General features: G+C 35.0%; 4 protein-coding genes across 5 annotated transcripts; 2 read left to right on the top strand and 2 right to left on the bottom strand.

The window, feature by feature from the left end:
- Positions 1 to 1,664: 1,664 nt before the first annotated feature.
- LOC111809319 (RING-H2 finger protein ATL74-like) lies at positions 1,665 to 2,081 on the bottom strand. Its single transcript, XM_023695760.1, has one exon. It carries the CDS (start codon positions 2,079 to 2,081, stop codon positions 1,665 to 1,667), a length of 417 nt encoding a protein of 138 aa, XP_023551528.1.
- Positions 2,082 to 2,899: 818 nt separating this feature from the next.
- LOC111809218 (homeobox-leucine zipper protein HAT5-like) lies at positions 2,900 to 5,835 on the bottom strand. Its single transcript, XM_023695614.1, has 5 exons — positions 5,741 to 5,835; positions 5,255 to 5,638; positions 5,033 to 5,163; positions 3,959 to 4,198; positions 2,900 to 3,456 (listed from the first exon to the last, which is right to left on the bottom strand). The coding sequence occupies exons 2-5, from the start codon at positions 5,337 to 5,339 to the stop codon at positions 3,079 to 3,081; spliced, it is 834 nt and encodes a 277-aa protein (XP_023551382.1). The 5' UTR covers positions 5,340 to 5,638; positions 5,741 to 5,835; the 3' UTR covers positions 2,900 to 3,078.
- A 3,975-nt stretch (positions 5,836 to 9,810) lies between these two features.
- Positions 9,811 to 12,984, top strand: LOC111808810 (CASP-like protein 4A1). 2 transcript variants are annotated; one of them, XM_023695003.1, is made up of 4 exons: positions 9,811 to 10,583; positions 10,746 to 10,881; positions 12,164 to 12,352; positions 12,897 to 12,984. In XM_023695003.1, exons 1-3 carry the CDS (start codon positions 9,919 to 9,921, stop codon positions 12,350 to 12,352), a joined length of 990 nt encoding a protein of 329 aa, XP_023550771.1. In that variant the 5' UTR covers positions 9,811 to 9,918; the 3' UTR covers positions 12,897 to 12,984. The 2 variants fall into 2 exon arrangements, with proteins under 2 accessions (XP_023550771.1, XP_023550770.1); XM_023695002.1 differs by lacking the exon at positions 12,897 to 12,984 and having other exon boundaries at positions 12,164 to 12,468.
- Positions 12,922 to 14,767, top strand: LOC111808811 (2-methylene-furan-3-one reductase-like). Its single transcript, XM_023695004.1, has 4 exons — positions 12,922 to 13,244; positions 13,549 to 13,872; positions 14,019 to 14,178; positions 14,275 to 14,767. Exons 1-4 carry the CDS (start codon positions 13,035 to 13,037, stop codon positions 14,541 to 14,543), a joined length of 963 nt encoding a protein of 320 aa, XP_023550772.1. The 5' UTR covers positions 12,922 to 13,034; the 3' UTR covers positions 14,544 to 14,767.
- Positions 14,768 to 16,149: the final 1,382 nt, after the last annotated feature.

Genomic DNA, 16,149 nt, shown 5'->3' with positions numbered 1-16,149 from the left:
AACAATCAAAAGATTATGAAATCAAACAATTGTTTCGTGATATTAGTCAAGTCGAGCTGCCCGACTCGAACGCTCTCGAGTACAATTAAAACAATTGTGAAGTGTCACAACACTATTTGAGTGTCATGGAAAATTATGAGAAGCACATGTGACGTTTAATAAATCATAGAGGTGGGAATAGGGTCCCACATCACACGTCTTTTTTTCAACCGTGCGTGCTCGTTATTTACTGAATTTTTATTATTACTATTTAATTTTATACTTATATTATTTAAAATCGTATAATAAAACATAAATTATCATAGTTAAATCTCTATTTCCATAAATAACTAGGATATAAATTTTTTGGAGGTTTTTTTGTTTATATATTATTAAATATTTATTTTTTTCGAATATTTTATTTCCTATACCTAATTCTATATCTTTGGTAATGATTCATACATCCATTAATTCAGATTCATGTAACAGTAGCGAGCATTATAAAAAAAATCAACATAATGGAGCTAAGTAATAGCACTTTTAATATTAAATTATGTTAATATTAGGCCGAAGTAATGCGTGTACGGAGAAGTTTCTACACCTTTCTAAAAAATGTTTCATACCAATTCACTCTCATGGGGCCTTGGAGCCGCGTCCGTTGGCACATAGCCCGGTGTCTGACTTTAATACCATTTGTAACAACCCAAGTCCACTAAGTTTCACAGTTTTAAAACGCATCTACTAGAAAAATATTTCTACACTTTTATAAGTAGTGTTCTATTTTCCTCTCCAACTGATGTGAGATTTCGCATTTTCATACACCATAGTCGTGTCTCCAAAATGACAAGATTATGTTAGTTAGATTTTGTACCTTAAAAATGTGAAATAAATAACGGAGATTAATTAGATTATCTCATAATTCTATGCGTGTTAAGTATATATTCAAATATGTTGGCAAAAATATCCCAAAGATGGCATATAGTTGAAAAGGAAATGAAATGAAGAAGAGTTGAAGGAAGTGGCACTCTGTCACAACAACTCACATCAAGATCCATTACCAAAACCACTGGTCACTGTTTGCCCACTCAGTATTTCTTGGCTGTGTCTCTGTCTTTACTCTTTGGCTTTGGAGTACTTATTCCGGATGAGCTGATGAGCTGATGAGCTGATGAGTTCGAGGTTGGAAGGCAGCCAGGCAGCCAGCCAGACAGCCACCATGGCCAGCAGTGACTTCTAGCTAGCCCTTTTGTCATCTTTCTATGGCAGCCCTCATTTAATGCCTTCCCTGTTTCATTGGTCAGGTGGGGAGAGGAACAAACCAGCAGTTCTCTTTGTTCTTCACCAACAAAGAAAGAATTAGAGTCATTAACAAACAGCAATTATATAACCTTAAACAGGGACGCATCAGTTCAAATACAATGAATTCAATCATGTTCTAACATTTTTAAGCCTTCTGATTCTACGAGATTCTACGACATAACACGTGTTCTTCCTTGTTTTCTTTTCATCAAAAGAATAAAATGTGTTTTTGTAAAACGATTAGTTAAGTTTTGATACTAAGTCATATAAAGTGCTGATTAACGAGTATTTTCAAGCCGAAAACATAACTCAAGTAGTGTTGTAGATACTAACTATCATTAGAAGGGTTCGATTTTCGACTCACTGAATGATTGAAACGTTATCGTTCATGATCTTTCATCTCCATCAACTCCTTTTAGAGAGTTGAGAGTGCTTGTTCGACAAATGGGGCAAGCAGGAGTCAGCAAAAGCCACTCATCCACGCATTGAGCGTGGAAGCTGTGCTTGCAAATAGGCAACAGCCTGCACTTCTCGCCCATCTGGAACTTCCCCAAGCAAACTGCACAATCCACAGGGCTGCCCATTGGTTCCTCCATAGCCATATATTGAAAGCATGGAAGCTTCTCCAAGTCATCTCTGCGCATGCAGCCTGTTGCTTCCCCGTTATTGTTGCTGCTTCTTCCCACAGTCGTCGCTTCATTTTCAAACCCTCCCCTCAACGCTCTCCCAACTATCCACACGTTAATCAACACCAAAATGGCAATTCCCAGAAGTATCAGTATCAGGGATACGATAAGCTCCATTGTTGTTTAGCTTCTTCCATTGATGAAAGTACATAGCAATAAAGAAACTCGAAGGGGGAGTTGGTGTTTGTTTTGGGAATAATTATCAGCGTGTTAGGAGATGGGTTGGTTAGTTTAAGGTCAAAAAAGTTAAAAAGTTTTGATTTTTTTTCATAGGTTGAGCTGGTTGTGTAGGATTGTGGTTGGAGTGATGTATAATTATGGGGTTAGATGATCTCATGGAGTGGTTGGAGACTAAGTAACTTGAATCCAAATGAATAGAACCAAATGGTTTTGAGCATAACTCTGACACTGGTCTGAGTGGGCCTAATGGTCATGGTTTGCAATGAACAACAATAGCTTGGACTCATCATAGCTTGGATTGATATGATCATGGGATTCCATGTCGGTTGGAGAGGAGAACGAAACATTTTTTATAAAAGTGTGGAAACCTCTCCCTAGAAGACATGTTTTAAATACCGTGAGGCTAAGGGTGATATGTAACAAGCCAAAGCTGTCAATATCTGCTAGCGGTAGGTCTGGTTGTTACAAATGATATCAGAGTTAGACACTGGACGATGTACCAGCGAGGACACTGGGCCCCTAAGGAAGGTGGATTGTGAAATCCCATATCGGTTGGAGAGGGGAATGAAACATTTCTTATAAGGGTGTAGAAATCTCTCCTAATGAACGGTCAGGCTGACGAAAATACGTAATAGGCCAAAGCGGACAACATCTTTTAACAAAGAACTTTGGAGTGTTACACTAATACCTTCCACAACCTTAAACCAAATTTTGTTTCAAAATTAGAATGGTTCTCACACCTTTGCCAGTCCTAAAGGTGGCCAACTTTCCAAGGGAATTCATATAAACGCAGAAGAACCATGTAACGGTACAAGGTCTAAATTTTATCCATACACTAAGTAATGTTCGCATTAGATTTATTCATCAGTATCATACAGTAAACATTATATTGTAGTTCCATCCTACTAAATTTCGAAATGATTCGAGCGCGCATTTACAACGACCAGTCCCACCAGGTCAATGGCTCTGCCTCGTGAGTCTGCTGATCGGCTGCTGTATAAACATCCGAGAAGTAGCCCTGACCGTCATCACTCACATCCTCCTCCTCCGAGTTCACTCCAAAAACTGGCAAAACACAGCCATCGTAGTCACTGCTCAGGAGGTATGAATCCCCACTGTCTAAGAGTTGAGGACCATCCTCATCCAGCACAGCGCTTCCATTGCTCCTGCAACTATGATGGTCATCAATCTTCATATTGTGTTGCTCAACAGAAACAAGGAGTTGATCTTCCAGAATTGGCTCGGATTTCTTAGCTTGAAACGATGATTCAACCACTTCTTTAGCTTGAAGTTTCTCAGTTAAAGAAGCTACCTGAGTTCAGTAATTGAGAATGCATAAGACCCCTGGCTCAGTAACAATACCAAGTCCCTCTTTAACTAATTTCACCATTCCTTTTCCTATGAAAGATTACCATCATATCTGGGAAAAGAATCCATATCTTCTCTTGACCCCCAGAAATTTGGGTTCAGAACCTATGCTAGACTAACTCGATGAGGAGCCCAAAAAGTCCAATTCGATAATAGGACCACGAGGTTAAAAGACGTTGTTATTAGACCAGATGTGATGATGAAACTTGTAATATTAACTAGAAGTTACCAAGTCGTCTTAAGAAACTAAGATAAACAGTCCATGGACCACCATCCTAAAGGATTGCAAAGAATCTACTTAAATTTATGTGCAGAAGATATGTCAGATCAAACACAGCCAAGCAAGCAAATATCAAAAAATGTTGAGCTTTCAGCATCTATAAGGATTATCATACCATATCAAAGGTTTATGAAAAATATTAATAATAGATTTGGAGCATAAATACCTCGGCTTTGAGTCTTTCATTCTCCTTGGCCATAAAGTCGTAGCTAGAACAAAAGGAATCATATGAAGATTTGAGAAGATCATAGTCCCTTTCAAGCTGCTTTGTCTTCCATCGAGCTCGGCGGTTTTGAAACCACACAGCCACTTGCCTTGGCTGCAGACCCAGCTTCTTTGCTAGCTCAGTCTTGCGCTCTGGCTCCAGTTTGTTTTCTGCCTCAAAGCTAATCTCCAGCAGATGCACCTAAGCATTGGCCATGGTCAGTCTCATTTGTTACTAAGAAATGAGAACAATGGAGGATTAAAAATAAGTACAATAAAAGAAACAGAAAACAGACCAGAAGAAAACCATAATCTCAAGATGAACTTGATGGATTGTACCAATTATGGGTCCGTTTGAAATGACCTTTTAAGCGCTCAAAACACGTTTTTTGCAATCTTTTTAATAAAAGACCAACTTGCATTAAGAAAAACGAAAGAATACACGGACGTACAAAAAAAAAAAACAATCCCACAAAAGGGAGGCCCCTAAAGCAAGGGCCTCCAATCAAGCAAAATAACATCAAGCGAGTAATTACAAAAGAAACTCGTCACCGACATCCAAAGAGAGACATTAAATCTCACAAGAGACCTAACATCGAAAGAGTCTTTCTCAATCCCTCTAAAAACTCTAAGCATAAAAGCTCTATGTTAGACACATAAACGAAGAACACAATTTTTTTGCACTTAAAAAGCTTGTAAGCACTTATAAAGTAATTCTAAACAGGCCAAATATTAGCCACATAAACGATTGCCCATGGGAATTTTCCTCGAGCAATTTATCTAGAGAGATTGAAGTTTCAGAATCCGAGAATAATGCTTAATTTTTTTTCACCACTGAACTAAACAAGGAGATCAGCATTGATTCAAAGGTAGTCGCATTAAAGCAACAGCACATTGAATCAAAGGAATATGCCATAAGTATAAGCATCCAGTTCAGACTTCAGATTCCACAATTCCATCCCCACCCATTAAGTAAAGAAGAAACAAAAAAATGGAATAATTGCATGATATTTTCGGAATTGAGTTGCTTAAATACCTGCTCTTGAGTTAGCCGGCGCTTCTTCTCAGGCGGCTGGTCATCGTAGTAGTCATCATCGAACAGGTCATCCGGAGAGCTGAAAAAGGGTCGCTTCGAATTTTCCTCCATCCCCTTCGTGAAACATGATCCTAACATTTACAGAATTACAGTTTAAAGGAATTGTATATAGTTAAAGATCCCTAAAATTAAAAGCTCATAACTGAACTAAAATGAAATAACCTCGAAGAATGGAATCGCCACTCCCGAAAAACAGCATGTTGGCGTGACCTGGAGATCGGTTGAAGATCAATCCGTCCGACATCATCAATTATTCTCTTCAATTTGAAACGGGAAACGTGAGCAGGGGATCACCCGCGATTTACGGCGGCGGCAGATTGGCACAGAGACACGAAATCGAGGGAAATCTTTTATTAAAACGAGAAACGAATGAGATGGAATTTGGTATTTTCAGCGATAGGGCTGAAAATTAGAAAATCATGAGCTTGTGGCGGAAGAAGCTGGTGCTCCACAGTAACCTAGCCGGTGTTCCCAATGGAGAAATACAAAACCCCATCACACGACCAGCTCTGTTATTACCCAGCGCTTCGTCAGTCTCGAAAACCTCTGAGAAAAAACACAAAAACAAACCTGAGAAAAAGCGAAGAACAGAATGAACGCTAAATAAAAACAGAGAATTAGAAAGAAAAAAAGAAGAAGAAAGAATACAAGCTTGATCGGAAACAGAAACTCCGGCGACCGGGAAATAAAGAGTCCCCCGGCGGACGGGATTCAACGCTGCACTATACAACCCTGGTTGTTATCAGCGGGTAAAATTGATAGCGGGGTGTGGAAAGCATTTTATAGTCTCGAAGATATGAAAAGACTATACTACCCTTGTTATTTAGCGCCATCCACTTGTGTTCTTAGAGCTTTTCTGTAACCGGGAATATTGTATAAATAAATAAATACGACATTTTTAGAATGGTTTGTGGTGGGGCCCGGTACTGCTCAGATTAGATCTGAACCGTCTGATCAGAATTAGTCTTTTGCCCATCCAAATTGTGCCGCAGGATTTTAAAATGGCCTAATATACATATATATGGATAAACGCATAATTTTATTTATTTATTTAATGTAAAATTAATTTTGATATCATTTTAATTCTTATCTCGGTTCTTAAATACTAATATAAACTTAACGTGAAAATTCATTTTAGTATTATTAAGTCGGTCACAATAAAGATCTTATGCTCGACTTCTTCCATACTTGCTTTCTTTATACCAGATAAATGTCTCCATTTGGCTCCCAACTTGTCGATGCCAACACGTAAACTTTTTTTTATTTTTTTATTAAAAAAAACTTAATTTAAAATATTATAAAATTATATTTAATGTAACGCTAAAATTAATTTTAAGACTAAAACAAAATTATTCTCACTCAAAATTTATTAATTACCATTATTGTAAAAAATATGGTGTAAATTTTAGAAAATTAAATTAATATTTTTAGCCTTTATTTTTAATGGATGAAATTAAACCCAAAAAATAAAAAATAAATTAATTAAAGTCATTTAATTGTCTCCCACCATTAAAATAAAAATATTCCAGAGTCACTTTCGTTGTGGAGATTAAAGAGAAGAGTAGAAGGGCATCTTTTTTATAACTGGCCGTTGGATATTTATACAATTCTTAGCCTTTACGCTATATATATATATATATATATATTAAAATAAAATTTCAAAAAAAAAAAANCTCCCTTCCTCCATCCCCATGCTCTTGGTGCTCTATGTACGGTTCAGAGTGTTCGTGGAAAAAACTTGTGTAAATATAAATACAATGGGTCGTTTAATCAGTTTAGGTTATTCGTATGATATTAATTCAGTTAGAAAGCTATCTCGACTTTATTTTTCAACCCTACGTTTTAAGAATATCAAAAACATAAAATTTGTGTATAATATTCAACATGAGCGAACAAACTCAAGTTCGTTGTGCGGCTCAATCACTAAACTTCACGTGTCTAAATCATACTCCAAAGCATGTTGCGTGAATGTCAAGCGTTATCGAAGTCTACCCGAACTAAGAAAAGTTCTGAGACATAGTTCGGAAAAATACCAATAAAAGGCATAATACTAACTTAAGGTTCGAATATATGGGTGGTTAAACACTACAAACTAGTGCAATGTTATGTCGGTCTTTCAGATGGTCGACCAAAGCTTTCTTCAAACATCACAGGACTATCTATATTTATCATAAAGAATATTTTTTTTTTCTAGTCAAACCATGCTAGAAAAGGAACATACATATGATACATTAATTCAAGAATCAATTCCCTTATCATCCATTGCTATATCCAAGTCATGTTGAAAGGACCGTTCAAACCATGTTTCATGGTGACACTCAGGATGGGAATCATGATTTAGAATCCACTTGCCACCTGATGACCTTAATATTCTATTGCAACACGGTCCTTTCAGCACCCAATATAAAGAATTCTTATGATCGAGCCACCGATCACCTCAAGAAAAAATGAGCGATGGAAGTGGGCCCACGTTAAAGTGCATAGTTGAGTCACCATCCAACTATATTGAGCTCATTTAAAACTAATTTGGCCCTTAAGAGGAGGCAAAAGTTATTACAAACCTTTGGTTCGGGGCATCTCAAAAACTACTTGAATCAAAATTATTATTATTATTATTATTATTATTATTCACTATTAAATGAAAAAAATAACTTAGGAATAAAATATTTTATTTTTAAAACATAAATTTAATATATCATTAGTCTTTTAAAATATTTGATTTTATTAATTTTAAAATTAAATTTATTTGATTTATTCACGTTACGTCGTAATAATAATACATATATCGAGTAGATTTATTATTTAATATTTGATGTCATCTTTAAAATAAAATACATATTTTTGTGCCACTAGTAAAATAAAATATAAAAATGGGTAAAATATATTATATTATATATTTGTTAAATATTTAATTTGGGAGTGCTTAAAAAAAAAAAAAAAAAATATATTGATTTGGATGCTTGTTCCTTGGATTCCATATTTTGGATGGGATTTAACAAAAACAGGTTCAAAATGGAAATAATTTGATATTATAATAAATAAAATCTGATTTTAATAAACCGTAATATAAATCAATAAATAAATAAATAAATTTTAAATCAATAGATATTAATTTTTGTAAAATTTAGAAAGTTTCAATAATACTCTTAAACAAAAAAAATCAAACTTCAAAAGTACTCCTCAACCTTCTTTGAGAAAATATTAGTATTTTGTTTAAAAATATTTAAAAAAAATTTAAAAAATTTTAAAATAATGTAAGTGGTGTGAATAGACGGTTTTTGTTCTTATTATTTGTTAATTTTAAAATTTTATATGTATTTTTTTTAAAATGTTAAACAATATTAATATTTTTTTTAAAAATTTAAGAATATTTTAAAAACAATTTGAGGCTATTTTTAAAATACCATAAAATGTTTTAGGACTGTTTTAATTAAAAATTTATATATATTTTCGAAATAAAAGTATTATTTATAGTATTTTTATTAATTTAGGCGAGTTTAAAAACAAATTGTGGCGGCTCAAAAATTAAGGCCCAATTGTGTTTGGGCCCATCCATCCATCATGAAATATATATATTTTATATTTTTATTTCCCATTTTCTAAATCCTTGAAAAATAGAAACATCCATCAGAGTGGTCCAGCTTCAATCCATTTCATTGGAGGACCAATACTCAGCTGCCACTTGTCCATCCGGTGGACCGACACGACGACGACAGTGAATCAGCCAAATTTGAACTTCTCACTCCATCCAACCGCCCAATATATGTAGAAAAGATGTCAGTTTTTTATTGGCTGTATATTTAAAATAATTATATATACGGAAAGTATTTGGGAGTGTGAGACATTAATGGCATCGTATAAAAATATATTATGTGATGTGTGAAATATGATTTAGAGGAATTATCAGTTTTAATCTCAAAATTAGTGCCACAAAATTGTAAATAAATATTAAAATATTATTATTCATCCAAATAATACAGATTTTAGAATGAGAAATAGAATCGATATCGAATGTTATCTTCATTCATATCCACAACCTCTAAATATGATACAAGATACTAACTAATACTGACAAAAAAAAAAAAAAAAAAAAAANTCTGCGATATATTCACTAACTAATATATTTTTTAAATATTAAATTATTATAAATATCATACCTTCCATAACTAATTCAAATTATAAATAAGCACTAAAGTCTGATATTAAAATTTTAATTTTAGGACAACTAAAAAATTGGCGAGCGAGGACTCTTTAGACTAGTAAAAGACTTGATGCATATAACGTCTAATATATAATTTTTAAAATGTTAAATTAATAAAAAAAATAAAAATACTTCTCCACTTTCAAATTTTAAATTTTTTAAAAATTTAAAAATATTAGTTGGTCTTGGATAGAAACCGATAATAGGTTTGTTTCAAGAAGAACACTAAAGGTATAAAAGTATTTCAAAAATATTCTCGTACTTTTAAATTTTTTATTAATACCTTTAAACTTTTTAAAATTTTAATAAACGTCCCTCACGTTTAATACGCATTTTAAAAATATTCATAAACTTTTAAAAAGCAATATTATTAATTGAAGTTTTAAAATTAAAATTAACATTTTTGAATTGGAGGGGAGTTGTTTTTGCAATTTTGTGTAATGTTTATGTAAATATTTTAAAATTTTGGGGCAATATGTAAATACATTGTTTTTTAGTGGAAAATTGGAAAGCAAGAAGAACAAAACCAAGCATCTAAGCTCCAAGTAGAAAACAACAGAGATTGGTTGAAGCTGTGGGTCTAGAAATATTCTTGCAATTTTCAGAGTCAGGAAGTACAGCCTCCATGGCCGCATCGAACTCTGAAGCGGGAATGAAAAAGGAAGAACTAGCAGAAACCATGGAGCAGCAACAGCTCCACCGCCGTAACCAATCAGAAGTAAACGAAAACGAAAACGAAAACGAAAACGATGACGAATCCCATCCCCCTCTCTCTGCTCAATCTTCACCTCCCCATTCCCTCTCCGACAACAAAGATCCCTCGCCGCCACTCCACTCTCCGTCCAACTCCTCGGACTTTTCCGATCACACCTGTCAAACTCATGGCAACTCCTCCATTGACGACGCTCTCTCTATTACGCGGCTTGAGGACTTGCCACCGTCGGCTTATCCTCCGTCTCCGAGACCTGTGGCGGCGAACCGCGCACAGCCGACGGAGCCGATTGTGGTGACTAAGGTGGACGCTGAAATACAGGGAGTACGGAAAGTGGAAGAGGGAAGTGCTAGCGATGTTGAGCCTAGTGATGGCGATGGCGGTGCGGTTGGGCGAGGACGGAAGCTGATGGCGAATTTGTCGATGAAGAAAATAAAGAGGGAGGAATTGAGGAAGAAGATCTTGCTAGGGTTTAGAATCGTCGGATTCGTCTTCTGTTTGGCATCGTTTTCGGTTATGGCTTCTGACAAGAATCAGGGCTGGGCTTTGGATTCGTTCTATCGCTACAAGGAATTCAGGTTCGTTGAATGAAATTTCATATACAGCTGCCTTTAATTTCAATTGAATTGGACATCGTTGGATTCTTTCTATTGCTCAAGTCACAGTCCCTCTGTTACTGTTAGTATTCAATCAAACTCCTTATGGAATCGATTCAATTGGGAATTTCATCAAATTTGCAGGTACTGTATGGCAGTGAATGTTATTGGATTTGTTTACTCTGCACTTCAATCTTATGATCTTGTATATTTTCTCTCCACTGGGAAGCACATGATCCGTAATTACTTCAAGCAATACTTCGATTTCTTCATTGATCAGGCAAGTTTCTGGTTTGGAATTGAGTTCCTAAGCTTCAATCTGTTAATTATTAATTCTATGATAATATCAGTACCCAACCTAATCCTATCACACTGAGCACATATTGGGCGGCCAAGATTAGGCCAATACTTTAGTCCAGATCACATTATTGTTTACCGATTATGATCTTATATGTCCCACACCACAGAAGATAAAAAGGTGATGCAGAATGCTCAATAGTCAATAGATAGATGGTTCTCTTACTGCAATTTTTGTCGTTCATAAAGAAGCCTTTTCATACCTTTCCTTACTGAAGAATCTGCAAGCCTTTTCTCATGGAGAGTTAGCTAATTCTACTACCTTAAATCCTCTTAAATCGCATATTAATAACTTAGAACTATATGATTGGTCTGTTTAGTTACTTTCCTTTTTATTTGCTTTAGCTTTTTGGCCATCCTTTTTGTTACCTTTTCTTCGGTATTGCCACCTTTCCCTCGCATCTTTCCTCTATCTTTCCTTTTTATTCTTAAAGTTTGTTAGGAAACTGGCTTTATTTTGCAGCAAAGAATCTAAAAAATTAACTTCTGGGCATAGTTAACATTACCACAAACCTTATATTCTAAAATTCTGAAAAGAAAAAAGGAAAACCTTTTACCATATTCTCTGAAGTTGGCTGGCAGAGAGGTGTAAAATCCCATTTGCAACGTAGGAAGTTCGATTCTCTTCAATCTAGAAGGTTATTTGGATAGAAACCTTGAACTTTATGGATAGAACTGAGTCACTATATGGAAATGAATGTTATTGGGTCGTGTTTGTGCTTCTTAGCTTATAGGCGAACCCTGAACTTTATGGATAGAATTGAGCCATGAATTTGCAGGCACTGTATGACAGTGAATGTTAGGTCGTAGGCAAACCTTGAACTTTATGGATAAGACTGAGTCACCGTATGGAAGTGAATGTTATTGGGTCGTGTCTGTGCTTCTTGGCTCATAAGCAAACCTGGAACTTCATGGATAGAATTGAGCAAAATTTGCAGGCACGGTGGCCGTGAATATTAGATCATAGGCAAACTCTGAACTCTATGGATAGAACTGAGTCACCGTATGGAAGTGAATGTTATTGGACCGTATCTGTGCTCCTTAGCTTAGCTCATATGCAAACCCTGAACTTTATGGATAGAACTGAGCCATGATGCAGACGTTTAACTGCAGTTGAACCTATTACTACATTTCATTAGTGTTTGAGCTTCGCCATCTTTGCTGATAAGCTTAAAGAAATTGATGATTGTCTTCTTCTGTTGCAGATAGTAGCATATCTTCTTCTATCAGCTTCTTCTTCGGCAGCCACCAGAGTTGATGATTGGCAATCCAATTGGGGAAAGGACAAGTTCCCAGATATGGCTATCACGTCTGTGGGATTGTCCATTGTTGCATTTGTAGCTTTTGCCTTGAGCTGTATAATCTCTGGTTATACCCTCTGTAAATCTGCTTAGGTATCATTTCTCAAACTATCCATGATCATAGCAACAAACCAATGCTAGTGAGCATATACAAGAAATTTATTCCAACAATGTGCAGTAAATTAGATATGCTTGGAAAATATTTGGAAGTTTACTTGATTCATGATAAGGAACTTGATTCGAGTAGCTAAAACGAGATTTATTCAAAATCTTTCGAGTAATATTCATGAAAATTAATGTTGGTAGGAATGATATCACAAAATTCACATAAAAATAGAAATATAAAGATTATTACTGTTATAGTTTAAAGATTTAAACATGAAAATTAAAATTGAAAATGGAAGGAGTTAACTTAATAATGAAGTTAACTCAATATATATAAATGATATGTTTTTGTGTTAACACTGAAGTTACGAAATGACTAGATATATAAATTATATTTCTTGGACAAGACCGAGACCGAAATATATTTTAATAATTAAATCAGATTCAATAATTGGGAAGATATTTCTTGAACAGTGACACGTGTACTCGATTTGGACAACCTTTACAAAGCTTTTGCTTGATTTGTGCACAGAATTATGGGTAATATAACGGTGTGAGGGGCCCGAATGGGAAGCTATCCATATCTTCGGGATTTCTGAATATCAATAATAAAGCCAAGACAAGGATATTCAAACGCTCTCACTTGGGATCTGTTCTTCCTTGTTCATCCATGGCGGCACTTTCTGTTCCCACCCACATGAAGGCTTGGGTGTACCATGAATTCGGCAACACTGCCGATGTTCTTAAACTGGATACCAATTACCCTGTTCCTGAAATCAACGAAAATCAGGTGCTTGTCAAGGTTGTTGCTGCATCTTTGAACCCCATTGATTACAAGAGAATTCATGGCGCTTTGAAAGCTTTGAACTACTTGCCTCCGGTCAGCTCTCTCTCTCTCTCTCTCTCTCTCTCTCTCTCTCTCTCTTGCATTTAATTGTACTTGGGTAGCGTTGTTTTGATCTGAACTTTTCTGGGTCTGTTATTAATTTTGCATCGATGAAATGAAATCATCAGTTCTGGGTTAAGCTCTTTTTCTGTCCTTGCTTATCTGTGGATTAGAATAGGCGTTTCTTGAAGCTGATCTTGAAGACTGTGTTTGTGTAATAGGCTTATAATCTCATGAGATTTGGGGGAAGTTTGACTTCAAACACTTTTGTGTTTCTTTAATTGATTTCTTTTTACAGTCAATTCCTGGCTATGATGTTGCGGGTGTGGTGGTGAAGGTGGGAAGTGAGGTGAAAAAATTCAAGGTAGGAGATGAAGTTTATGGAGATATAAACCATAAAGCACTGGATAAGCCTAAAAACGTTGGCACTTTGGCTGAATACACAGCCACAGAAGACAAAGTTTTGGCTCTAAAACCAAAGAATCTGAGTTTCTTAGAGGCTGCTAGCCTTCCCCTTGCCATGGAAACTGCCTATGAAGGTCTTGAACGAGCTGGGTTATCCGCTGGTAAATCGATTATTGTTTTGGGAGGTGCTGGCGGAGTCGGTGCCCATGTTATACAGGTCAAGATTGGCTCTGCTACATTCATTATTTGGAATTTGGATCAGTTTTTCTTGTTCACACTCATAAAATTTGTCTACTGAGTTTTGTTTTTCTTCATTATTGGCTAATGTAATCTTGGTTTTTTGTGTTTTTTTGTATGAGGCAGCTTGCAAAGAATGTGTTTGGTGCATCAAAAATAGCTGCTACTGCAAGCACATCAAAACAGGACTTATTGAGAAGCTTGGGAGCTGATCAACCTATTGATTACACAAAGGAAAACTTTGAAGACCTTCCTGAGAAATTCGATGTCGTCTACGACGCAGTCGGTAACGTCCTCGATCTATCATTTTCTTCATATATTCTGCACCTGATTGCCAATAGGAATATGTTCAAAACTGAAGCTTTTGATTCAAAAACTGCAGGCCAGGCTGATAAAGCCATAAAGGCAATGAAAGAAGGCGGGCATCTTGTGAGCATAGCCGCACCTGTTGCAGGTTTCCCAGATGCATTCTTCCTTCTCACATCAGATGCTGTCATATTGGAGAAACTAAATCCTTACCTGGAAAGTGGGAAAGTGAAACCAATCATCGACCCCAAATCTCCGTTCCCATTCTCCGACACCCTCGAGGCGTTCGCATATCTCGAAACCTCCCGAGCTACTGGGAAAATTGTGGTTTATCCCATCCCTTAGAGGCAAGTTTTTTTACAAAAGTAGCTTTGTGTGTTATGTTCTGGAGAATCCTTGTTGTGTTTGTTTGTTTGTCCACTGCATCTGGTTAGATATAATGTATATTATTGTGGAATTGCTGCTTTGAAGATGGAAATAAGTATCTTTTGTCATTTGGTCAAAAGAACAGGACACCATAGTTTTATGCAAGAATGAAAGTGTTGATCTAGTATGCACTGTTTTGTTAATGTTGTGTTGAACTGCCTTGTTGCACCCGGCTAACCTCGACCTCGGTCTATCGACGTTTAAGATGATATCTATCGAACCATGGACATGAGTTCTAAATTAGTGGTAGTGGTACCAGTTAGAGTCAAAAGTGTGGAGAATAGACAGTAAAATAACAATCCCAAGAGTAATGCGATCACATCAAGTTTTATATTGACTTATTCTTCTTAATTATTGTTTGACTTATGCTTCTTAATTATTGTTTGACTTATTCTTCTCAATTATTGATTTGGGATCATTAGAGCCAGATTTTCCTGGATTTTACTGTTCTTGGTCTAGTTTTTATTTTATAAAAAAAAATTGAAAAGTTAATTTTTCACTTTTTTTTTTATTTTTTATTTTTTATTTTTTATAATTAATGACTAATTTCAATATAAATTTTGAAACATAAAATTTGAATTAAAAAAAGGTTAAAACTTAAAAGGTTAATTTTGGAAAGAAACTGTAGTAATTTATTTTTAAAATATCTTTGAATTAAAAAAAAAACAATTATTAATACCTTCCACCTTTTAAAATTTTTAATTTTAAAACTTTTTAAAATTTTTAAAAAATATGCTGGTAGTTTGTAATTTGTTTAATAACCACAGATGAAATTTTAAAACTAACATTAACCCTCTCAACGTTATTTCCATTTTTATATAAACGAAAATCATCTGAAAACTAACATTAACCCTCTCAACGTTATTTCCATTTTTATATAAACGAAAATCATCTGAAAACTAACATTAACCCTCTCAACGTTATTTCCATTTTTATATAAACGAAAATCATCTGAAAACTAACATTAACCCTCTCAACGTTATTTCCATTTTTATATAAACGAAAATCATCTGAAAACTAACATTAACCCTCTCAACGTTATTTCCATTTTTATATAAACGAAAATCATCTGAAAACTAACATTAACCCTCTCAACGTTATTTCCATTTTTATATAGACGAAAATCATCTGAAAATTTAGGAGTAATTTTTAAACTAAAAATATTTTTTATTTTAAGTTTTTTTAAAAAAAGTTTTAGGGATATTAATGAAACATTTGAGTTTCAAAAGATATTTTTTAAACATTTTTTTAGAGTGAAGTATATTTGAAATAAAGTATAACTCTTTCTATCCCAAACGAATAGAGTAGGAGTATTTTTTTTAAATTCCGAACATTCCTTGAAGAATACTTTGTTATCCTCTCCAACCGTTGTGAGATTTCACAGCTCAAGCTGAATAGGATTTCGAATAAGCATTTCACTAAAAACGTGTAGAAAAATGATGAGATTGAGGGAGTCAGCTGTGTGAGACCTCGTGTAGACGATCATTTCTTTCCACGAGTTTTCCCGAATATCGAACTTGATTAC

The sequence above is a fragment of the Cucurbita pepo genome, chromosome LG13, assembly GCF_002806865.2.
Source record: "Cucurbita pepo subsp. pepo cultivar mu-cu-16 chromosome LG13, ASM280686v2, whole genome shotgun sequence".
Taxonomy (NCBI): Eukaryota; Viridiplantae; Streptophyta; class Magnoliopsida; order Cucurbitales; family Cucurbitaceae; genus Cucurbita; species Cucurbita pepo.
Note: the sequence above shows the minus strand (reverse complement) of the source record. Positions and strands in the feature narration are given on the sequence as shown.

Coding starts and splice junctions, on each gene's coding strand:
- LOC111809319 (XM_023695760.1), bottom strand. CDS start 2,081: ATGGAGCTTATCGTATCCCTGATACTGATACTTCTGGGAATTGCCATT.
- LOC111809218 (XM_023695614.1), bottom strand. CDS start 5,339: ATGATGTCGGACGGATTGATCTTCAACCGATCTCCAGGTCACGCCAAC. Junction 5,164..5,254: donor TGGCGATTCCATTCTTCGAG/GTTATTTCATTT, acceptor TGTAAATGTTAG/GATCATGTTTCACGAAGGGG. Junction 4,199..5,032: donor GCCGGCTAACTCAAGAGCAG/GTATTTAAGCAA, acceptor GCCAATGCTTAG/GTGCATCTGCTGGAGATTAG.
- LOC111808810 (XM_023695003.1), top strand. CDS start 9,919: ATGGCCGCATCGAACTCTGAAGCGGGAATGAAAAAGGAAGAACTAGCA. Junction 10,584..10,745: donor TATCGCTACAAGGAATTCAG/GTTCGTTGAATG, acceptor TCAAATTTGCAG/GTACTGTATGGCAGTGAATG. Junction 10,882..12,163: donor TCGATTTCTTCATTGATCAG/GCAAGTTTCTGG, acceptor CTTCTGTTGCAG/ATAGTAGCATATCTTCTTCT.
- LOC111808811 (XM_023695004.1), top strand. CDS start 13,035: ATGGCGGCACTTTCTGTTCCCACCCACATGAAGGCTTGGGTGTACCAT. Junction 13,245..13,548: donor CTTTGAACTACTTGCCTCCG/GTCAGCTCTCTC, acceptor TTCTTTTTACAG/TCAATTCCTGGCTATGATGT. Junction 14,179..14,274: donor TGTCGTCTACGACGCAGTCG/GTAACGTCCTCG, acceptor CAAAAACTGCAG/GCCAGGCTGATAAAGCCATA.